Genomic DNA, 24,861 nt, shown 5'->3' with positions numbered 1-24,861 from the left:
GGGTGTAATTTTACCTCCTGGTTTTTCATGTAATATATTGCAAGAAAATGTGATGGTATTACACATTAGATGTGAGGACCCAGTTTTTTTTTTTTTTTTTCCATTTTTAATTTTTTTGGTCACACTGCACGGCTTGCAGGATCTTCGTTTGAACCCGGGCCCAGGGCAGTGAAAGAAAGCTCCGAGTCCTAACAACTAGATGGCCAGGGAATTCCCGTGAGGTCCCACTTTTGTGATTATTCCTCATTCATCCATTGCAAAGATTGCCCTCCTGGTATGAGGCAGATACTGCCCTGGCAGTGCAGGCTGTTGGGTTCCAAAGTTCAGTGGGAGAGAATTTACTCAGGGCTAGCCTTGCTCTATGGAGGTCACCTGCTCAAGTGCCCCAAGAGCTCAGAATGGCTACATCTCCATCAGAACCACCAGTAGCCCCTAAAGATAAATTTTACTCATATAGAAAATGACCACCAATTCCAGTACCAAAAGGCTCGATAAAGAATTGGGAAAATATATCAATAAATTGTCAGAATGTACTCAAGAATGGGTAGAAATATAAATAAATCAAAAAATATATAAATAGATCAAAGAATGAATAAATAGATCTTTCTTGTCCAGCCTTCCAAAAGTAGGGCCAGAAATCAGCATTCAGATTTTGTTCGCTTCCTTTGTAGCACTTAAAATTCATAGCAGTTATAGCTTGCAGTTAAGTCTGTTTACTGGCTACACTTTTGTTTTCCCCCAGTAAACTGGAGGCTTTATGAGGCCAGGAACTGTGTCTCTTTTGGTCTTGATGACTGTTTTCCTAAATAATCTCTCAGCAGGTATTTGTTGCATACTTCAGCAAATGATTAAATTTAGTTCTGAGAGTGATTGTTTTTTTGGTGTTCTGAGAGGTGCCCCTTATAGGTGAATTCTTGGTAAACAGTGTTGAGGGAGGGTCTCCTTACAGTTCCAGAGACTACAGGATGCTGCATAATAGAGAAGGAGGAACAGTGGAGGACACACCTGTGTTAGGATGAGGGCAGGAGTAAAGGAGGGCACTGACAGGGTTTCCTGGAGCTTTGTGTTTTGAATAATGCCTGTTTGTCTTTTCTGTGTAGTGAGTGTTACTCCACTCTGGGCAGACTTTGCCTAAGTTTCATAAATTTTAATTGGCTTTTTCAGGAGAATAAAGGCAGCCCCCGTTGATGACTGAAAATGACAAAGCATCCACCTAACAGACGAGGAATCAGCTTTGAAGTGGGAGCCCAGTTGGAAGCCCGGGACCGATTAAAAAACTGGTACTTTTACATTTTTCTGTTAATTAAATCCCTTCAGTAAAGGACTTTTGCCAGCACTGATAAAGAGGGGTAGCCTGGGCTTTTCTGTAGTGTTTTCCTGCTCCTTGACTCTTGGAAGGTGGAAGGAAACTTAAGTCTAGAGCTGTGGAATGTCCTTTGTCTTTGCTGCTGGGATCCCTGTGTCAAGGGGACCATCCTGTTATATTTGTTTCCCTTCTCTGCCTGTTCATCTGAAGGAGTTATGGGAAGAAGAAGCAGGAGTGGCTGCAGGGAAGGGAAGATTAATAGTGGCAGCTCTCTTGCTCTTGGCTGCCTGTCTGAAAGATCAGGGATGGAAGAATGAAGAAAAGGGGTTAGATTGGAACAGCTTGTGTGTTGTGAACAAGTCCTGTTTTCTGGATGTGTTGTTGTACAGTTGAAACTCAGTCATCACATTTTAGGGATTACTAGATTCAGAGGCTGAGAGGTTGTAGTCCCGAATTTGTCATTGACTTGTGACCTCTGGCTGGTAATTAACCACTTTGAGCATCAGCTTCCTCTATAAATGTGGGTACTAGTAATATTGACCTCACAGACTTTTTTCTGAGAATCAAATAATAGGATATGTTGGAAAAGGCCTTATAAACTGTAAAATGATGGTTGTTGTTGAGGATATCCTAGAATTTAGTCATTTGTTAATGCTTAAGGTGAAAGTGGGAGTTTCAGAACTCAAACCTTTCTGTGAATTTTCATAAGGAAGAGTATAGTGCTCTTGAGGGCTATCTCAAAATAGGCTGACCAGCTCCTGGGGTGTAGAAAGAGAAGATGGGAAGGGAAGCAGGGGAAATGCCTGGGGTAGAAAGTGTCTCTGCTGCCTTTTGGGGCTGAGAGATTTGATATAAAAATTAGAGACACTTTGAACACCTAGTTGTTTTTAGGCTGTTTGTATTTCTGTAATTATTTCCCTTTTTTGGTCCCTCAGTATTTTTTTTTTTTTTTTTGCGGTATGCGGGCCTCTCACTGCTGTGGCCTCTCCCGTTAGGGAGCACAGGCTCCGGACGAGCAGGCTCAGCGGCCATGGCTGACGGGCCCAGCCGCTCCGCGGCATGTGGGATCTTCCCAGACCGGGGCACGAACCCGTGTCCCCTGCATCGGCAGGCGGACTCTCAACCACTGCGCCACCAGGGAAGCCCCTCAATATTTTTTTAAGGCAGCTTAATCAAGAGAAAGAATTGCTTTTAAATTTGGGGGAAAAAATAAAATATAGAAAAAGTTTAAAAGTACAGCTAACTATAAAATAATCTGTGTACTTATCACTTGGAATTACTGAATATTAACACTTCTATTTTACTTATATTTAAAAAAATAAAGGACATAAAACGTTTCTTGTATAATGGAAGTACCTTTTATACCCTTCCCAATTCAAATTCCCCTCCTGCATTCCTTAGAGGCAACGAGCGTCCGGTAGTTAGTTCTGTCCATGTTTTACGTTTTTACTGTATGTATCCATAAATAATACTAGTTAGCATCACTTTGGGTATTTTAAAAAAATTCCTATAAGTGGTCTCATTGTTTGTTTCTCTCCTGTATTTCATGTTTTTGTGATTTACCCATATTGATATGACATATTCATCCTAATTTCTTGTTTATTTATTTATTTATTTTTGGCTGTGTTGGGTCTTCATTGCTGCATGTGGGCTTTCTCTAGTTGCGGAGAGGCTACTCTTCATTGCGGTGTGTGTGGGCTTCTCATTGCAGTGGCTTCTCTTGTTGTGGAGCATGGGCTCTAGGCGTGTGGGCTCAGTAGTTGTGGCCGTGGGCTCTAGAGTGCAGGCTTATTAGTTGTGGTGCATGGGCTTAGTTGCTCCGCAGCATGTGGGATCTTCCTGGACCAGGGCTCAAACCTGTGTCCCCTGCATTGGCAGGTGGATTCTTAACCACTGAACCACCAGGGAGGTCCTGTGTGCAAGTTTCTATGTGGACATAACTTTTCAACTCATTTGGGTAAATACTAAAGAGTGTGATTACTGGATCATATGGTACGAGTATGTTTAATTCTGCAAGAAACTACCAAATTGTCTTTCAAAGTGGCTGTACTATTTGGCATTTCTACCACCTAGGAATGAGAGTACATGTTGTTCCACATCCTTGACAGTATTTGGTGTTGTCGGTGTGTTGGGTTTTGGCCATTAAAATAGGTATATTGTTATTTGAATTTGCGATTCTCTATTGAAATATGTCGAATATATTTTCATGTACTTATTTGCCATCTGTATATTTCTTTGGTGAGGTGTCTGTTAAGGTCTTTTGTCCATCTTTTAATTGGTTGGTTGTTGCTTTTCTTTTTTTGTTGGTTGTATTCTTATTGTTGAGTTTTAAGAGTTCTTCGTATTCTTTGGATAACAGTTCTTTACCAGATGTTTCTTTTGTAAGTATATGGGATTTAAGGCCATGAGACTGGGTGAGCTTTCTAGGGCTGCACTGTCCAAAAAAGTAGCCACTAGCCACAAGTAGCTATTTACATAAAATTAATTCAGTTCCTTAGTCACCCTAGGCACATTTCCAGCGCTCAGTGGCTAGTGGCTACTGTATTGGAGAATGGAGACATAGAAAATTTCCACTGAGAAGGTTCCATTGGACAGTGCTGATTTAGGGAGTCAATATAGATAAAAAGGAGGATTGAGTCCTGGTGCCTTCCAGTGTCTAGATGTTAGCAGATGAAGAGGAACCAGCAAAAGAAACTGGGAAGGAGTGACTGTTGAGGCAGGAGGAAATCCATGGAGGTGTCTAGAGCAGCGGTCCCCAACCTTTTTGGCACCAGGGACCGGTTTCGTGGCAGACAATTTTTCCACAGACCCGGGTGGGGGAGGGAGCGATGGTTCAGGTGGTAATGGGAGCAACGGGGAGCGGCAGATAAAGCTTCACTCGCCAGTCTGCCACTCACCTCCTGCTGTGCAGCCCGGTCCCTAACAGGCTGCGGACGGTAACGGGGCGGGGGAGGGGTGGGGGGGGGACATAACCCCTGCTCTAGAGGACAAGTGGAAAAGGTGTTTCAAGAAGCAGGGAGTAGGGCTTCCCTGGTGGTGCAGTGGTTGAGAGTCCGCCTGCCGATGCAGGGGACACGGGTTCGTGCCCTGGTCCGGGAAGATTCCACATGCCACGGAGCAGCTGTGCCCGTGAGCCATGGCCGCTGAGCCTGCGCGTCCGGAGCCTGTGCTCCGCAACGGGAGAGGCCACAACAGTGAGAGGCCCGCGTACCGCAAAAAAAAGAAGCAGGGAGTAATCACTTCAATCTTGTGATGCTGGTAGTTCACATAAAATGAGGATTGAGTGACTGTTGACTTGGTTACATCAAGGTTGTGGATGACCTTGACAAGAATTGTTTTAATGGAGCAGTGGGGACAAAAACTGATTGGCATGCGTTCAAGGAAAACAGGAGAGAAGGAACTGTGGTGTGATGCAAAGTGGGAGGAATTGGCCATTGATAGGAGCAGATAGTTCATTTATTGTAAGGGGAAGAGGGAAACTGGGTATATAGGTAGAGATGAAGGTTTACTTATAGAGTTGGTGATGGGAGCATGTGTTTTTTTGTATTTTTAAATTGAGGTATAATTTACAAACAGTAAAATTCACTCTTTTCAGCGTACAATTCCATGAAGTTTGCCAGACTCATACAGTCATTCATGCATGCACCACCATAATCAAAATGTAGCATTTTTATCACCCCACAAAATTGACTTGTGTTCATTTGTAGTCAACCTCTCCTGCAGCCTCCAGCCCTTGTCACCTACTGATCCGTCCTCTGTCCATATAGTTTTGCCTTTTCCAGAATGTCATATAAATGGAGTCATGCAATATGTAGCCTTTTAAGTTTGGCTTCTTTCACTTACAGTGCATTTGAGATTCATCCATATTTTTGTATGAATCAGTAGTTCCTTTTATTGCTGAGTAGAATTAAATCGTATGGATGTATAGTTTATCTATTTACCTGTTTGAAGAGATGAATTGTTTCCAGTTTTTGGTGAATATGAATGAACATGAATACAGGTTTTGTGAGAACGTAAGTTTTCATTTCTCTTGGATAAATATCAAGGTGTGATTACTGGGTCATATGTTAAGTGTGTGTTTGACTTGATGAGAAACTGCTGAACTGTTTTCCAGTGTGGCTGTTCCATTTTGCATTTCCACCAGCAAAATATGAGAGTCCCAGTTGCTCTGTATCTTTGCCAGCCCTTAGGGATTCTTTTGTTTCCCTCTTTTTTAGTTTTTATTTTTAAAATTGAGATATAATTTACATACCATTCACTCCTTTAAAGCATACAAATCAGTGGTTTTTAGTATATTCACAAAGTTGTACAACCATCACCACTCTCTGATTCCAGAACATTTTCATCACCCCAAAAAGAAACCTCATATCTATTAGCAGTCACTTCCCTTAGTTCTCTCCAGCCCTAGGCAACCACTAATACACTTTCTGTCTCTGTAGATTTGCCTATTGTGGGCGTTTCATAGAAACCAAATCAAATAATACATGTTCCTTTGTGACTGGCTTCTTTCACTTAACATGGTATTTTCAACATTCATTTGTGTTATAGCATATATCAACATTCTTTCTCATGGATGAATAATATTCCATATATGGATATACCATATTTTGTTTATCCATTCATCAGTTGATAAATATTTGTATCATTTTCACTTTTTGGCTATTGTGAATAATGCTGTTATGAGCATTTGTGTATGAGTTTGAGTGTGGACCTCTGTTTTCATATCTCTTGGGTATCTACCTTGGATATCTACCTAAGAGTGAAATTGATGGGTCATATGGTAATTTGCCTGTTTAAGCTTATGAGGTGCAAACTGTTTTCCGCAGCAGCTGTACCATTTTACATTCCCACCAGCAGTGGGAATTCTTTTTTGATTGTTTTTACTTTTTAAGTGAAATAAGTAAAATCTTCAGCTGAGATCTTGGTCTTGGGTTTGAGGAAAGAAGATAAGGTATGCAATACCATTTAGGAGAGTGAAGAGGGATAGGATGTGAGAAATGTGGTAGGATTGCTGGTGCCCTCAAGTGCTACTAAGGTCCATTGGAAGTTGGTGGTCATGAAGTTTTTCTGATAAGCTTCAGTAAGCTTTTTACCTTAGAATAGTTTTAGATTTACAGAAAAATTCCAAAGAAAATACAGAGAGTTCCCATCTGTATGTACACCCAGTATTTTTCTTTTTCTTTCTTTCTTTTTTCTTTCTTCCTTCCTTCCTTCCTTCTCTCTTCTCTTCTCTTCTCTTCTCTCTCTCTCTCGTCCCCCTCCCTCCCTTCCCTCCCTCCCTTCCTTCCTTCCTTCCTTCCTTCCTTTCTGGCTGCATTGGGTCTTTGTTGCTGCACGCGGGCTCTTCTCTAGTTGCAGCGAGTGGGGGCTACTCTTCGTTGCAGTGCGCAGGCTTCTCATTGCAGTGGCTTCTCTTGTTGCGGAGCACGGGCTCTAGGCACGTGGGCTTCAGTAATTGTGGCACGCGGGCTCAGTAGCTGTGGCTCGCAGGCTCTAGAGCGCAGGCTCAGTAGTTGTGGCACACGGGCTTAGTTGCCCCGTGGCATGTGGGATCTTCCCAGACCAGGGCTTGAACCCGTGTCCCCTGCATTGGTAGGCAGATTCTTAACCACTGTGCCACCAGGGAAGTCCTGTATTAGTTTTTAGATTTTCCTTGTTTTTGATGATTTTATTTATATCAGTATGGACTCAGACATTTATTTTAGACTTTGGGTATAATCCAGTACTACTTTATTTATTTTGTTGCTCCTGTTTTTATATTGGGAGCTCTTTCATTTGGCTCTTTTGTCCTTTTGATGTACTCCCATCATAATTTTGTGTTTAACACTTCCTTATTTCTGGCACTACAAAATATCCCAGGCTCATCTTGTGTATATTTCCTGCCCTAGTCTGAGAATCAGCTGTTTCTCCAAAGAGCCTTGGTTTCTTTTATTGGAAAATGGTATTAGATGCTGAGATCTGGGCTCTAGGTATGTCCCTTGCTACTGAGGGGTCACTGCTTCTAGGTTCTGGATGATGATGATTTTGAGTAAAAGATAAAAACAGACAAGTTATACAGAACCCAACAGGCAAAACCTTTAGAGGCCCCTTGGAGCCTCCTTGGCTCCTCTCTTCCACTCCATCACCTAGGACATCAGCTCATCCTGTCAGATCCACCTGCAGAATCTATCCTGACTCCGACACTGGCTGCCACCTTCACCCTCCTACTGTGGTCCAGGCTCCCACTGTGGATCTTGTGAACCGCAGCAGTGGCTGCCTAACTGGTCTCCTGCGTCCTTCTGGACTCCTCCTCCTCAGGCTCTTTTCCACTCAGCAGCCAGTGGTAGGCCCTGGAATTTTAAAAAACTTTTTTGATAATGATTTTTATGGCAGTTTACAGTTGTAAGACATTGAATTAAGAAGAGAGAAAAGATACTACTCCTTAAAAATGTTTATTTTTTGAAATATTTCTTTCTTTAGGCTGTGCCGGGTGTTAGTTGTGTCACGTGAGATCTTAGTTTCGGCATGCATGTGGAATCTAGTTCCCTGACCAGGGATCGAACCCAGGCCCCCCGCATTGGGAGCCTGGGGTCTTACCCACTGGGTCACCAGGGAAGTCCCCAAAATGTTTATTTTTAAAGAACTTTTGTAGAGCTATAATTTATTTTAGAGTACACATATTCTATGTGTGTAGCTCGATGAACTTTTATACATGGATATAGCTGTGTAATCACCCAGATTAAGAAATAGGCATTCTGGGCACCTCAGAAGACTGTTTTTCTCATACCCAGTCACACAGCCCCCCTCACCCCCAGGGGAACCACTATTTGTGGCCATGCATTTAAAGTGAGACCCATCAGGGACTTCTCTGGTGGTCCAGCGGTTAAGGCTCTGTGCTTCCAATGCAGGGGGCTTGGGTTCCATCCCTGGTTGGGGAACTAAGATCCCACATGCCGCACGGGGATGCCAAGAAAAAAAAAAAGAAAAAGGAAAATAAAGTGAGACCCATCACCGTGTGTGTATTCTCCAGCATAATCAGCTGCCTGGGTGCGGGAGTGGAGAATGTGGAGATTCTGATTTGCCTACAGTTGGGGTTTGTCCAGGCAGGTATGATGGAGGGGAAGAGGGGCCAGGGAGTTGAGGGTATATGCAAGGAAGTGAGATTAAAGGATAAGATTTCCAGGATGAGACTGAAGCGTGAGAGCAGGCAGAAGGGACAGCGTGAGCAAAAAGAGTTCAAAGAATATGTTGTGTTCTCAGAGTCTGGAGAGGGGACAGATCAGGAGTGGTGGGAGACTGGGCTAAAAAGGAAGATTTTAAGCAGGAGAGAGACATGGTCAGATCCCTTGTAGGAACAGAAAAGTGGTGGTGTTTATTCAGTCACCAAACATTTATTGAGTGTCTCTGTATCTGGTCCTTTGCCAGTACTGGTAGAGGGGTATAGGAGTTAACCTGGATGTACTGACTATTCAACTGTGAGAAATGATCAGCTTAGAGAGGAGAGATGAATTCAAGACATTTCCTGAGTTAGAAGTGCCCGATGTTGATTAATAGAAGTGGTGAAGGGGTAGGAAAAGAGTTAAGGCATCCAAAACAGCACAGTTTTTCTGCAGCTTAATAGTCAGCCCTTTGTTTTACACTAAATACAATTTCCATCTCCATCCCCTCTCCACAAAGGCTGGAGATGGCTTAGAATGTTACTTTTGTGCATAGAAGTCGTTTGCTTCTGGTGTGTGCCCTGAGCCAGGAATAGAGAGGTACACTCTGATTCTTGAAGTAAATGATTGCTGTATGTTTGCAGAAAGGCTCTTTATATAGGGAAGAATCTGGAAGCAGCCTGAATGCCCAACCCTTGGGGGAAAGTTTAGGCAAATTATGGGCTACCACCAGGTAGACCATTAGGTAGCTAACACAAAAGATACCTCTGTGGACCTATGTTACTACAAGCATGTTTGCATGTGAAGTCAGATTGAGAGCAGAAGTTTCTTCACTGGGTTTAGTGAGAAGATTTGGATACTGATCTTGGTTATGTCTCTTCCTAGTCACTCTCTTTGAGCCTCCATTTCCAGAAATGTAAAATGGGTGCAGTGATAATAACAGTTCCTTAAGCCCTCATGGGATGGTGGTAAAGATCCTGTGAGATACCTTATGTAAAGGCAGTTTATAACCCCTAGAGTAAACTACACACATTGGTTATTAGTAGCCATGTGAGTGAATGCTGACCGGTTGGAGTAGGAAATCAGAGGGAAATTGTTATCCTTTCTGTTCCTCTTTTTCCCCCTGTAACATTTCTTCAGTTTATATTTTTGGTGTGTATGTGGGGGGACCAAACAGATTTCTGCCAGCACTGTCTAGCTGTTCTAATTTAAGCATGTGCAGAGTGTGCGGTGTTGGGCAGCTTAATTTTGCACAGAAGCAGCCAAGACTCTGAGCAGCAAGCCTTCCTGGGACTTGAGGTCATATATTGTGGACAAGCCAATGTTGTATTTCTGTGTCAGACCTGGACTATTCTTTGCCTTTCTGGACATGCAGGTGGAGTTATTCCCTTTTATTTGGTGTGGGTTTCACTGTCCCACAGCCCTCTCCTTTCCTTGGTGGAGCCCTGGGGGAGGCTGGCTTATCTGTTAGTTTAGAGTAGTGTGTCTCAAACTCAAAAAAACATAGGGACTGGTGCCTCCAACCTATGTACTATCTGTGGATCCCACTTTTAGTAGCATTGGGGCAAAATGCTACTATGTTAGTTATTTATTGCTGTGTAACAAATTTTCTCAAAATCTAGTGGCCTAAAACAACACCAAATATTATCCTTTCAGTGTGTGGATCAGGAATTCAGGAGCAGCCTAATGGAGGGTTCTAAGTCGAAGTCTTATGTTTGTCTTAAGCTGGTGCTAGTTGCTGGTGGGAGACTTCTGGTTGCACGTGGACCTCTCCATAGGGCATCTAAAACGTTCTCGTGACACCACACCTGGCTTCCCCCAGAATGGGGAACCCAAGAAGCAGCAGTGCTTTGTGTGTGTGTATGTGTGTTAAAATATACATAACATAAGGTTTACCATTTTAACCATTTTAAGTGCATAGTTCAGTGACATTAAGTGCATTCATATTGTTGTATAACCATCACCATCACCCATCTCCAGAACTAGGTATGTATGTATGTATTTATAGTGTAGGTGATGTACAGTATTATATAAGTTAAAGGTATACAATATAGTGATTCACAATTTTTAAAGGTTATGGTCCATTTGTAGTTATTATAAAATATTGGCTATATTCCCTATGTTGTCAGAACTTTTTCATCTTCCCAAATGGAAACTCTGTACATATTAAACAGTAACTCCTCATTCTCTTCCCCCACCAGCCCCTAGCAACCACCATCCTACTTTTTGTTTCTATGAATTTGACTACTCTAAATCATGCAGTATTTGTCCTTTTGTGATTATTTCATTAGTATAATGTTTTCAAGGTTCATCTATGTTGTAGGGTATATATAAGAATTTTATATTTTTTAAGGCTGAATAATATTCCACTGTGTGAACATATCACATTTTGTTTATCCATTCATCTGTCGATGGACACTTGGATTGCTTCCACTTTTTGGCTGTTATGGATAATGCTGCTATGAACATTGATATACAGATAACTGTTTGAGTCCCTGCTTTCGATTCTTTTGGGTGTTTGCCCAGAAGTGTAGAATTGCAGCACTTTTTATGACCCAGACTTGAAGTCCTCCACCATCACTTCTGCCACATTCTATTTGTTAGGAATGAGGCCACATTCAAGGGGAGGATAATTAGTCTCCACTTTTGGAGGGAAGGAGTGTCAAATTTGCAGATGTCTTTTAAAACCACTACAGCTACCTTTTGAGAGTGATCATATAATGCCAGGTTAATAGCAAACACACACTGAAATTCTTTAGTAGTACTTGATTATATGGTGGTCATCTTGATCGGTGCATCTCAACCTTTTTCATGTTGTTGCTCACCTGTAATCCACTTGTGGCATCTCAGCTGGGAAGATCTAATAAAGATGGTTTAGATTATGAAAAAGCACAATAAAACATTCCTTAAGGAGACCTTGTGGACCACCAGCTCTGTGTTCACTAACACCCAGTGGTCTGTGGAATCCATAAGGTTCCTGCATAGTTCTCTACACAGAGTTGCTGTTTCTTTTCTCACCTTCAGTTTCCTGTACTTCCTGTACTTCCTTTGTGCTTCTCTTCCTCCGTACCTATGCTGATTTACTTACATTACACCCTCTCCCAGAAACACTCTTCAGTCTCATTGCCTCCTTCATCACCTGGAAAATGCCTGTTCATCTTTCAGGATTGAGTCAAGTGTCTGCTTCTCACTAGTTGACTTGGCCCTCCTTCCTCAGCCTCCTTCCTCTCCCCCTCTACCTTAGAACTAGCCTTTTGCTCCTTGGTACCCTATTCTACCTTAAGTAATCGTCTGTAGTTGCACCTGTGATGCTTTATTACAATTATTTGTGTGTATAGTTATACATTTATTCCTCCTGAGGATACTGCAGTAAGAGATAGATGTCTTTAGGGGTGTCTATAATATCCTGGGGAAGCAGGCCATGTAAACATAAACAAGTAAACAGAGGAACAAATGAAGTAATTACAGATTGGGTCGAATGTTATTTATGAAGGAAGCAAGCAGGAAACTGACACAGATTGGAAGGAGAAGGGGGCTACTTGAGATAGTCAGGGATTCTGAGGCTGCAGGAGGGTAAGGCTGTTTCCTGGGAAGAGTGGGCAGGGGAAAGTGATTCAGGTGAAGTGAACAGACCCGGTATGGGAAGGTAGTATATGTCTGAGGAAATGAAAGGCCCTGTGTGCCTTGTAACATTGTCTTCCTGCCTCTGTCAGCTGTTGTGATCACATGACTTTATAGATTTTGCTGTGTATTTCCAAACGCTGGTACACTTCCTGGCCTAGAGTGGGTACTCAGAAAATGTCAGGGGAATTGATGAATTTCTCTTTCTGTAATTTTTGTCATTCTCCTTGTGTCTTTACATTTGATTGGCTACACTGCCCTTCTGTGGCTTCTTGGTTTAGTGACCAGTTATACCACTTGCTTAAGATAAGGTCACCATAGTAACCTAATTTACTATGAAGTTTAGGTTATCCGACCTTTCCAAGTTGAATTTTATTTTATTTATTTATTTTTTGGCTGTGCCGCATGTCTTACGGGATCTTAGTTTCCCAACCAGGGATTGAACCCAGGACATGGCAGTGAAAGCACCAAATCCTAACCACTAGACCACCAGGGAACTCCCCCAGGTTAAATTTTATTTATTTATTTTAATTTTTTTTCTGCAAGTTTTTTAGTTTTCTTTTTCTTTTTTGAATTAAATTTATTTTCTTTATTTATTTTTGGTTGCATTGGGTCTTCGTTGGTGTGCCCGGGCTTTCTCTAGTTGCAGCGGGCGGGGGCTACTCTTTGTTGTGGTGCACAGGCTTCTCATTGTGGTGGCTTCTCTTTTTTTTATTTATTTATTTAATTAATTAATTAATTTATTTATGGCTGTGTTGGGTCTTCGTTTCTGTGCGAGGGCTTTCTATAGTTGCGGCAAGTGGGGGCCACTCCTCATTGCGGTGCGCGGGCCTCTCACTATCGCGGCCTCTCTTGCTGCGGAGCACAGGCTCCAGACGCACAGGCTCAGTAATTGTGGCTCACGGGGCTAGTTGCTCCGCGGCATGTGGGATCCTCCCAGACCAGGGCTCGAACCCGTGTCCCCTGCATTGGCAGGCAGATTCTCAACCACTGTGCCACCAGGGAAGCCCGTGGTGGCTTCTCTTGTTGTGGAGCACGGGCTCTAGAGCACAGGCTTAGTAGTTGTGGCACACGGTCTTAGTTGCTCCGCGGCATGTGGGATCTTTCCGGACCAGGGCTTGAATCCATGTTCCCTGCATTGGCAGGTGGATTCTTAACCACTGTGTCACCAGGGAAGTCCTCCTACCATTGTTTCTTGTTTCTGTTTTGTTTTTTTTTTTGCGGTACGCGGGCCTCTCACTGTTGTGGCCTCTCCCGTTGCGGAGCACAGGCTCCGGACGCGCAGGCTCAGCGGCCATGGCTCACGGGCCCAGCCGCTCCGCGGCATGTGGGATCTTCCCGGACCGGGGCACGAACCCATGTCCCCTGTATCGGCAGGCGGACTCTCAACACTGTGCCACCAGGGAAGCCCCATTGTTTCTTTATTTAATATTTAAGCAAAAGCAAATATACTGTATATTCTTATTTTCCTCTTTTGTAACACAGAAAGTATAAGATATGCATGATTTTGTAGCTTGACTTTTTAAAATTTGGAAATCTTTGTCAATTCATAGTTTGTTCTCATTTTTTTTTACAGCTGCATAATATTCTGTTTTGTGGATGTGCCAAGCAGCATATAAATCTAAGAACCATGAAGCTACTGGTTGATATCAGCCCATTAAATATTTTTCAAAACTTTTAATTAAAAGTATTTTTTTTTGCTTATACAGGTATTTTGTGACTAAATCCTTGTAAAAATTACAACCACAAGCAAAAGTCTCTTCGCTATTCCCAATCCCTCTCTCCTCCCCAGAGCTAAGTTTTATTTCAGTTTGGTTTTTAATGTCTGCTCCTTTCTGGCTAGTATTTCCATTAGAAATGTGACTCCCAGCTGCAATGTTAGTTTGGAAACTAGAGTCTCATCAGTAGCTGTTAGTTACATGTTGAAGCTGGAAATTTTGTCTCCCCTTTTCTGTCTATACATCTATACAGATTCCATTCACATCTCTTTTTTTTTTTTTTTTTTTGCGGTACGCGGGCCTCTCACTGTTGTGGCCTCTCCCGTTGCGGAGCACAGGCTCCGGACGCGCAGGCTCAGCGGCCATGGCTCACGGGCCCAGCCGTTGCGCGGCATGTGGGATCTTCCTGGTCCGGGGCACGAACCCGTGTCCCCTGCATCGGCAGGCGGACTCTCAACCACTGTGCCACCAGGGAAGCCCCACATCTCCTCTTTTGTTAACCTTGCTGCATCTTCTCCAGCTTCTTTTATGGTTGTTCCAGTATTTGGGTTGAACCAGATAAAATTACCTTTTTTTTTTTTTTTTTTTTGCGGTACACGGGCCTCTCACTGTTGTGGCCTCTACCGTTGCAGAGCACAGGCTCCGGATGTGCAGGCTCAGCGGCCATGGCTCACGGGCCCAGCCGCTCCGTGGCACGTGGGATTTTCCCGGACCAGGGCACGAACCCGTGTCCCCTGCATTGGCAGGCGGACTCTCAACCACTGCGCCACCAGGGAAGCTCAAAATTACTATTTTTGTCAGTAAAGAGCAGTTGATTATAAGCTGTTTCATGTGGTTCCACCATGTATTTTTTTTTAATGTAGTTTTGTTTTTTTTCTTAATTTTATTGGCGTATAGTTGATTTACAATGTTGTGTTGGTTTCAGGTGTACAGCAAAGTGATTCAGATTTTCATATCATATATTCATTCTTTTTTGGATTCTTTTCTCATACAGGTTATCACAGAATATTGAGTAGAGTTCCCTGTGCTATGCAGTAGGTCCTTGTTGGTTCTAGTAGTTTTTTTTTAATAAAAATTTTTTATACAGTTTTTAAAGGTTACTTTCCATTTATAGTTATTACAGAATATTGGCTATATTCACTGTGTTGTACAGTACATCCTTGAGCCTATCTTACACCCAGTAGTTTGTGCCTCCCACTCTCCCATCCCTATATTTCCCCTCCCCCTACCCATACCACTAGTTTGTTCTCTGTATTTGTGAGTCTGTTTCTTTTTTATTATATTCACTACTTTGTTGTATTTTTTAGATTCCACATGTAAGTGATATCATGCAATATTTTTGTCTCTGTCTGACTTATTTCACTTAGCATAATGCCCTCCAAGTCCATCCACGTTGCTGCAGATGGCAAAATTTCATTCCTTTTTTCTTTTCTTTAATATATTTATTTATTTATTTTTGGTTGCATTGGGTCTTCATTGCTGCATGCAGGCTTTCTCTAGTTGCGGTGAGCAGGGACCACTCTTCGTTGCGGTGCACCGGCTTCTCGTTGTGGTGTCTTGTTGCATAGCACGGGCTCTAGGCATCCAGGCTTCAGTAGTTGTGGCACACAAGGCTCAGTATTAGTGGCACGCGGGCTCTAGAGTGCGTGCTCAGTAGTTGTGGCGCACAAGCTTAGCTGCTCCACAGCATGTGGGATCTTCCCAGACCAGGGCTTGAACTCATGTCCCCTGCATTGGCAGGTGGATTCTTAACCACTGCACCAGCAGGGAAGTCCCTCGTTCCTTTTTTATGGTGAGTAGTAGTCCATTGTATATATATATATATACACCATATATTCTTTATCCATGCATCTGTTTTTTTTTTAATTTTTTAAAAAATATTTATTTATATATTTAGGTTGCACCAGGTCTTAGTTGCAGCAGGCGGACTCCTTAGTGTGGCATGTGAACTCTTAGTTGCAGCATGCATATGGTGTCTAGTTCCCGGACCAGGGATCGAACCCGGGCCCCCTGCATTGGGAATGTGGAGTCTTGCCCACTGTACCACCAGGGAAATCCCTCATCTGTTTTTTTAAAAATAAATATTTTATTTATTTATTCTTTTTTTTGACTGTGCTGTGCGGCTTGTTGGATCTTAGTTCCCACACCAGGGATTGAACCTGGGGCACGGCATTGAAAGTGCTGAGTCTTAACCACTGGACCACCAGGGAACTCCCTCCATTCCTCTGTTGATGAACACTTAGATTGCTTCCATACCTTGGCAATTGTAAATAATGCTGCTGTGAACATTGGGGTACATGTATCTTTTTGAATTAGTGTTTTTTTTTTTGGATATATACGCAGTAGTGGAATCGCTGGGTCATGTGGTAGTTCCATTTTTAGTATTTTGAGAAACCTCCATACTGTTTTCCACAGTGGCTGCACCAATTTACATTCCCATCAGTAGTGTACAAGGGTTCTCTTTTCTCTACATCCTCGCCAACATTTGTTATTTGTGTTCTTTTTGATGATAGCCATTCTGACAGGTGTGAGGTGATAGCTCATTGTTATTTTGATTTGCATTTACTTGATGATTAGCCATGCTGAGCATCTTTTCATGTGCCTGTTGCCCATCTGCATTTCCTCTTTGGGAGAATGTCTATCCACAGAGTAGTTTTTTTTTTTTTCCCCACAGAGTAGTTTTAAAACTTAGTTGGAAAAACAAACAAACAAACAAACAAAAACTTAGTTGGTGTCTGGTTCTTCTCAAGGGCAGGGGCCAGAACCACATACATTTTATAATTTATTCCAAGACCTGGAATTGACTGGCTAGATCAAAGTCACTTAATAACGTTCTGTTGGCTGATGAATCTGAGCTGTCCCCAAGGCAGCTGTGCAGTTGTGAGCCACCAAGGCTTACTGGGTTGATCTCTAAGATCAACTGCTTGTCTTTTTCTGTGAAATGGCAGTTGGGTTTCCCCATCCACAATGAGTGACTTGTATCCTTGTCACACTTTAGAGAAGTAGGGAGAACAACCTTCTTCTTAGGAAAACTTACTGACCCCTTGGTTATTCTTGATCCTCCTGGAGAGATTTGTGTAGTCTGCAGACAGTGGGATGCCTGTGCCTGTGAAGTTTTTGAACAAGGGAGTAGCTTTTGGCTAGCTAAGGGCCCAGAGGTCCTTCATACTCTGAGTGTGCGCAGTGGAGTTACTGGCCTAGCATTTTGCAGTTATTTCTGTGGGTCCAGACTTACCAGACTTTTAGAAGGCACTGACCAAGTGCAAATTCAAAAGAATTTGGGGTTGTACTGAGGTGCCAACTTTTTATTTTGCCAAATAAGGATATTTAAAATAAATATCTAATTATATATTTTATATTTAATACATGCTCATGGTACAACATTCAAAACAAACAAAAGGATATATATTGAATAAAATAAGTCTCATACTTCCTCTCCAGTTCCTTAACTATCCAGTTCCCCTCCCAAGAGGCAAACCGGGTTGCTTGATCATCCTTCCAGAGATAGCCCACGCATTTAAAAACAGGTACGAATGTATTGGCTCTCTCCCCTCCCCCAAATGAATGGTAGTGCATTCAATACCGTTTCGCATCTTGAGTTGTTCCCCCCCACACACCTTTCTTAGAGATCTTTAAAAATCAGTACATAGAGAGCTGCCTTATTCTTTTTAATGGCTGCATAATGTTAGTAAGGATTAAAAACAATTACCATTGTTTTAATTTCAAAAGTATATTTAAGCACCAAAAAATTAGAAAGAATGTGATCTTAGTATAAAGGAAAGTTCTATAAATTAAATAAATTTAGTTCTGTGAAAAATTAATTCTGCACGTATTTCCAAAGACCTGTTTGAAAACTATAGCTAGAGATAGTAAACCACTAAAGAAAGGGCTTTGAATAGGAGTGAGTTAGGGAGGCTTACTAGTCTCTGGTAGGCTGAGTGAATGAGAGGGCAAGAGGAATGCAGTTGAGATATCCGTATCCTTCTCATTTTATAGGGAGGAATAGACTTAGGGGAGCCTCTTTTATGTCCTACAATTGTACTACTCAGTTCACGAGATCGTACAATTAGCTAGTCTGTTGTCAAGATAGCTTATATTTATGGCAGCTGTGTGTACGTTGGATTGGAGTAGGGGGACTAGTTTCAGGGCTGTTTATTCCTTTTGTTAATATTTTTTGAGCAATTAATGTATGCATAATACCATTAGGAATTTTGAAAAGCATACCCTGTCAGTCCTGTGTGAGAAATACCCACATGAAGTGATTGGGGCCTGAACTTGGAGAGTGACTGAAATTGGAATGGGTAGCTGAAGTCTGAGAGCTTTGGGTTTGAAGAACTGACAAGACACTCGACCTTTGGGAAGAGTAGGGAGAATAGAATTCATTTGCTGAATGTTTATTGAATGCCCAGTATCTGCAACCTTCTGTGGTTAGTTAACTCCAAGTGTACTGCCTTAGCAGATACTAGTCTAGGGTTGAAGAGGACACAGTGTACAGATGACACAAGAAAGCAGGCCTTTTCATTTAGGTAGCACATATTTATTAGGACAGTAGGGTACTAAGTGTTAGATGTAAGAAGAAGGAAATGGTGCATGTCCAAGTTGTAGGGAGACAATAACGAATAGGTAGAGTGTAAACTTTCTCAATCTCGAATAGCATTCTGATTAATACAAGTGTATTTAAGAGAACAATTGCATATTTACTTTTCTTTATTTTTAACCATTTATTTATTTTTGGAATGAGCAATACATTTATATGGTTGAAAAATGAAAAAGTATTAAAAGGTATACTGTAAAAGGTCTCCATCCCACTTTTGCCCCTCCCTGCCGCTATACCCAGTTCCCCTCTTGTATCAATCAAGTTTAATGCTGGAAACAGAAACCATTCTGGGTACTTGAACCACAAAAGGATTTAACACAAGAAATTGGCTACTTACAAAATTGTTGGAAGAGTTGGAGGAGTGGGACCCAAGAGGGCTGCCCTTAGAGTATAAATTTGAAGGACCCACCACTGGAGCTGTGATCTGGAGGTCAGGAATTCACTACTGCTACTGCCACCCCCACCATTGCTGCTTGACACTCAAGAAGCCAGTGACTAGACATTAGACCCTTGCCACTGTAGACCAGCATGTCAGTAGCACCTGGGAGCTTGTTTAAAGCTCTTAGACCTTAGCTCCATCGACTGAATCAGAATCTGCATTTTAACAAGATCCTCTGATGATTTGCATTGCATGAAAGTTTGAGAGGTCCTGCACTGGAGCACTGCGTCTGGCCGCTACAGTTGCTTCCAAATCCACAGGTCTCCATGACCTTGATTGCCAATTGTAAGGGAGTCAAGCAAATGTAGTTGTTGGTTTTCCCAACTCTCAATCTAGAAGAGTGGATTGGATATTGAAAGAGCCCATCTAGTGAACTGACCATACTTCCACAAGTAACCAGTGTTAGTTTCTTGTGTATTCTTCTAGATGTTTTATGCATATTTAAGCATGTATGAATATATATATTCTTTTTCATCTTGTTAAAAAAATAAGCAGTAGCTTACTTACCATACACAGTGTTCTGCACCTTGCTCTTTTCATTTAATAGTTCATCATGGGAGAGCTTTCCATATCATGACATAGAGCCATCTTCTTTTTAACAACTTCATAGTATTCCAATATATAGATAACAAAATTCTTAAAATTCTGAAAATTGAGACTAACACAATCTGGGCTGCATGGTCATTTGAATTTTTTAACACGTAAAATATAATCTAGTTGTTAAATGTTTGCTTCCTGCCTCCTTTGTGCTTGGGTCTTGTGTATATGTCATCTTGTTTAACTTGCACTACAACACAGTGTGTTGGGTATCCTTCTTCCACTTTACATGAAGGAACTCAGGCTCTGAAAGGTTAATTTAATCACAGACTAAGGAATATCCTGGATAGGATTTGAACCCCAGGTCTGTTAGCCTTCATAATTTTCAATTTGACACAATGACACAGAACCTCTAAATGACAGGCTTTATTTAGTACTTTGAGACCTACTCCTTTGGGAAGAGGTTTGGAAGGGTATCATTTTGATTATTTTGGGTGGGTATTAAAGACATTTAATTTTCTTTTTTTTCCCTGACTCAGGTATCCAGCTCACATAGAAGATATTGATTACGAAGAAGGAAAAGTACTCATCCATTTCAAGCGTTGGAACCATCGTTATGATGAATGGTTCTGCTGGGACAGTCCTTATTTACGCCCTTTAGAGAAAATACAGCTGAGGAAAGAGGGCTTACATGAAGAGGAAGGATCATCTGTGAGTAACAAATCTGGGTAATTCAGTAATGAGTGGGGTCAGCCATTAGGTACTTTATGTTCCAGCCTTTGATGTTTGGTGTGAAAGTCTGTAGCAGCTGGGGACCATCCTTATTTAGGCTTGTAGTGCAACTCTGAGATCTCCATGGCCCCGGGTGGGGGCGGGGGGTTGTTGAAGAATCTCAGCTGTCATCTGTTTGTATGACGTGATTGATTTGACAGCTCATAAACTAACTTGGTTGAGACTGCATTGATGATGAATGGGGACTTTCTCTCTCTCCTTTACACCACTGTGTCCCTTTAGATCATTTAGTAAGCTCATCTGCTGTCTGATCATTTATTCAGCAATCATTCCATGTGGAGCACTGTGCTAGCCTCATATTAAGGTCTTTTATAAGACCTTGAAGAATATTCATTCTTCAAAATGTAGCAATGCAAACTGTGTGCTGGGAAAACAGTATGAAATATTAATGGTGAATGAGTGCCTCCTTTGTCAAAAGACCCTTTAAAAGTGTAGATGGCATTAGGTGGCATGAATGATGCTTCCCGTAAGATGAAGTAGACTCTCTCCTTCCAGCTTGTGTAGTTGGTGTGTTCCCTGGTGGTCCTGGGCTCTTAGACTCACTTTCAGGGACAGGATAGGATTATCATTGGTGCTGTGCTATGGCTGTCCAGAACTCTTAAAATGGCAAAAGTCTGTGTCTAGCCCTTTTGTTTTGGCTCCCAATGCTGAACAGCAGAAACATCTTCCTCCATCCCAGTAGCCATCTCCCCTTCCTGCCCTTGTCAATTTCAGCTTCTTTTATGAATTCTGTTACTATGTATGTCCTATGAAATTGGATTGGTAACAGGATCTTTTTTGTTTTTTAATATTTTTTAGGAATTTCAAATAAATGAGCAGGTCCTTGCTTGCTGGTCTGATTGTCGTTTTTACCCAGCCAGAGTCACTGCTGTTAACAAGGATGGTAAGGCATTTGAGTTGTAATTGTTTTTACTCTTGACTTAGGGGTGAGTTTGTAATATTGGAGTTTGAGAGTATATTTTCAGTATGTATTTATTGCCTAGGAATCCTCTCTCTTTAAGTTAATTACTCTGTCAGGAGTTAGGAAGAAATTATAAATGGAGAGAAAGGTAGGTTAAAGAGGGGGAGTTTGGTTCTTTGCCTTCTAAAACAGTCATGGTTCATCTGTCACTCTGCTGGGAAGTGTGTAGGTTCTTGCTGTCTAGGAGTTCCTAATATAATAGATGAAATAAGTCCCTGATATTCCTTTTAGTTATTTGTGAACAGCCTAGAAATGAAGCAAACAGCAAACTTTTCTTAAAAATGTGCTTTGTGGATGCAAGGTGGTTGAGAGTGGTCTGTAGTATCAGAGTTACTAGTTGAAATTGGGGTACTGGGATTTAGAGCACTGAGCTGGAATGCCTTTGCCAGAGTTTAGAACATGTGAGGAGTCAGGACCGGGAACATGTCCCAAAGAGGCTCATCTTGCTAATAAAGGCAAGAGAAGAGGAGGGTTATGAAGGTAATATGTGTGGTCAGCATCCTGACACACAGAGAACACACTGGGGGTTCAAGTGATACCTGTTTTCCTTTTTTTAACATTTTCTACCAAGATGTTTGTGGTATGTCCACGATTCCTGCAGTGAATGTTTAGGGCAAACAGACCTCTTAGTACCAGTGTTAGGGGTGACTCTAAGGCCACACTGATTTTTCATTCAATGAAGTTATTTAAGTATTTATTCAGCACTCTGCTGGACTTCGGGGTGACCAAGAAGTTTTGTCTGAGAATGGGTTGAAATGGTCAAAAATGAACATACATTTGCATGTAGCAGAAATTTTAGTTCCTCTCTTGCTACATTCACCCCACCCCCAGTCCCGGCAGCTATTAGACCAGTGTGGGTTGACAGATGTAGGTTATCCTTAAACCACAGTTCTTTTACCACAGGTCTCCAAAGCAAGGTTGTATCTTCTAAGTTGTCTAAACAGTTACTGATCCTCCTGTTCATGGATTAAGTCTTTTTGGATAGTCCCTTGTTTCCCTAAGTTACTTTATAAGCCAGTGTTCAAAATAAAATCCTGTTACTATTTTTCATATGTTTCACTTTAACCTAAAAATTTATTTTAAAGGAAAGCTTACATGTTATTAAACTGCTTTAAATCCTTTTAGTAAAAGACATAGTTTATTATATCAAACACTCATTAAATACAATTTATAGGTCCATTTTTATTAAAATGGTGACTGATCTCACTTAATATGGGGAAAATCAAGTCAAACTCATAGAAGAAAAAGCTACAAGGATATACTGTACAGCACAGGTAATATAGCCAATATATATTTTTAATAAATTTATTTTATTTATTTTTGGCTGCATTGGGTCTTCATTGTTGCACACGGGCTTTCTCTAGTTGTGGCGAGTGGGGGCCACTCTTCGTTGCGATGCGCGGGCTTCTCATCATGGTGGCTTCTCCTGTTGCAGAGCACGGGCTCTAGGCGCGTGGACTTCAGTAGTTGTAGAACGTGGGCTCAGTAGTTGTGGCTCGCGGGCTCTAGATGGCAGGCTCAGCAGCTGTGGTGCACAGGCTTTGTTGCTCCGCGGCATGTGAGATCTTCCCGGACTAGGCCTCGAACCCGTGTCCCCTGCACTGGCAGGCAGATTCTTAACCACTGCGCCACCAGGGAAGCCCTGGGTCTGAAATCTTTTGAAGTGATCATTTAAGGACTAAAAGTCATTGGCCGAATTATTGGCTGTAGTTAATTAAGGTTTTTAAATGTCTTTTAAACTTTGGCAACCAGAGCTTTGCAAGTTGTTTTTAAAAATCTTTTCAGTTTATTTCCTCCATGAGCTAAAATTATAGGAGGGAGAGTCTTGAGGTAATTTGTTCCTACAATGGTCATTTGCTACCCTAATATATTAGTTCTGTAAGCTTCAAATTCTGTTCAGTGAATTTTAGTTAACTGGAGGACATTGAAAATGAGTGGATATTTTTGGGAGAACCTGTTTTCCCCAGAGTTCTTGAGTCTGAAGTCCTGTATTATGCTGCCATCCTTTCTGGTTCTTGAGATTAATTGGAAGAGGGAGGAGAAGGAGGGACATGGGGGAGGGGCAATCCTGAAAGTTAATGGAACCAGCTGTGTGGCATTAATGCTACCTCGTGGACTGCGAAGGAAAGCTAGCCTTTGTGGGTGCTCACATCTGTGCCTGATTTTGAGATGAAAAAATGACTCTTAGGTGCTGCCTTTGGGTTAGGTTTAATCCAGGGGAGCTGGCAGTTTCTAGCTCATGATTTATTCTAGTAATTCAGTTGCAGGATTGGGAGGGACGATGCTGGACTCTAATTTCACTCTTTCTCTGGTTAGTAGGGGCCACCACGGCTTAATGGTGCTGTGAGAAGAACCTCTGCAGGCAAGGTGGTGCCTTTATTTCCTATAAAAGTTATTCAGTCTTTTTGGTGCTGCTAGGAGGAGGCTGGGGATATAGTGAAGTCACTTTCTATAGCTTCATCTTGGGAAGGCTTGGTCTGATTTTTCTGCCGTGCTTAACCTCCTTGATGGTTTTGCTGAGGCTGAGCATTGACTGAGCAGGCTGGTGGGTAGTGGCCCTAGCCAGAGTGGAGAGCACTGGCTGCTGGCATTGGGAATCTGGCATGACTGAATCACAACCAGATAGCAACTTTTATTTTTTATTTTATTTAATTATTTTTTTGCAGCAATAAACTTGACATGTTTATTAATTAAACTATCACTTAAATTAAAAAAGTGCATAGAAAATAAACATGTTTTAAAACTCCTTTTTTTTTACAACTATGTACACGTTTTACTTTTACATTCAATCTTTCGTTGACAGCTTTCAGCACTATTATTTTTTGCACTATTAAAGTATTTTCCTTCATCCCTGTCACAGGGTGTTAACACTGATGGACTTTAGACACACTTTTTCTTTTTTTTCTCTCTTTTTCTCTAAGCAGAAGCTTGGAAGAAAACAAGGGAAAAAAAACCCCCAAAAGATCTGTTTTACATGAATAAGTTGTCAAGAAATGTCTTATTTCTAGAAAAGAAGCTTGTCATCCGTTGAGTTTTTGGTAGCAACTTCCAGTTTCTTTTTTTTTGCGGTCCGCGGGCCTCTCACTGTTGTGGCCTCTCCTGTTGCGGAACACAGGCTCCGGACGTGCAGGCCCAGCAGCCATGGCCCATGGGCCCAGCTGCTCCGCGGCATGTGGGGTCTTCCCGGACCGGGGCATGAACCTTTGTCCCCTGCATCGGCAGGCGGACTCTCAACCACTGCGCCACCAGGGAAGCCCCAGAGTTTCTTAAGGGAGTTATTTAGCACTTGGAAACTGGGGAGAGCAATGCCATGTTATTTAGCCCTTTGCATCTGGAATGATTCCTTGGCAGTTGCAGTTAAGCATCATTTTGTGTGAAGGCAGCCACACCTGGTAGCCTTGTTAGATCCTTGGTCTGTGTTGGAGAAAAAGAAGGGATTCTGCTTCCAGGGAATCTTTGTTTGGAAGCCATCTCTGGTGAGTTGACCTCACCTCTGCTCAGCTCCCCGTTTTTATGCCGAGGATGTCAGAGCCGCTCGTCTGTCAGGGGGTTTGTGCCCCTGCCCTGCAAGGCATTCTCTCTGGGGGAAACTGAAAGTAGGTTCACATTTACAACAAAATGAGGAATCATTCCTTCCTGTTGATCTGTGGTTAACTTGAGTGCGCAGGCGAATCAGGTCCCTCTTCCTTAAAATTATGCATATCCTTGGGTCACGGCCCCCTCGTCCCCTCCTTGTACCCCAGTTCAATCTCTT

The 24,861-nt window shown here is 42.1% G+C and overlaps 1 protein-coding gene across 6 annotated transcripts in view; it reads left to right on the top strand.

Moving 5' to 3' along the window:
• PHF20 (PHD finger protein 20) overlaps positions 1–24,861 on the top strand; it is a 133,092-nt gene that overhangs the window by 19,056 nt on the left and 89,175 nt on the right. For 5 of the 6 annotated variants that reach the window (XM_069541474.1, XM_069541473.1, XM_060030879.1 and 2 more), the window contains 3 exons: positions 1,165–1,280; positions 19,894–20,065; positions 20,945–21,029. In XM_069541474.1, coding sequence (XP_069397575.1) covers positions 1,198–1,280; positions 19,894–20,065; positions 20,945–21,029 — 340 coding nt within the window. In that variant the 5' untranslated portion in view covers positions 1,165–1,197. Of the gene's footprint in view, positions 1–1,164; positions 1,281–17,222; positions 17,309–19,893; positions 20,066–20,944; positions 21,030–24,861 lie in introns of those variants that run through there. The other variant, XM_060030882.1, reaches the window with a different exon arrangement.

This window comes from Delphinus delphis, chromosome 15, assembly GCF_949987515.2.
Source record: "Delphinus delphis chromosome 15, mDelDel1.2, whole genome shotgun sequence".
In the NCBI taxonomy this organism is placed as follows: domain Eukaryota; kingdom Metazoa; phylum Chordata; class Mammalia; order Artiodactyla; family Delphinidae; genus Delphinus; species Delphinus delphis.
The sequence above is the reverse complement of the archived record's forward strand: the minus strand, read 5'-3'. Positions and strand labels throughout refer to the sequence as shown.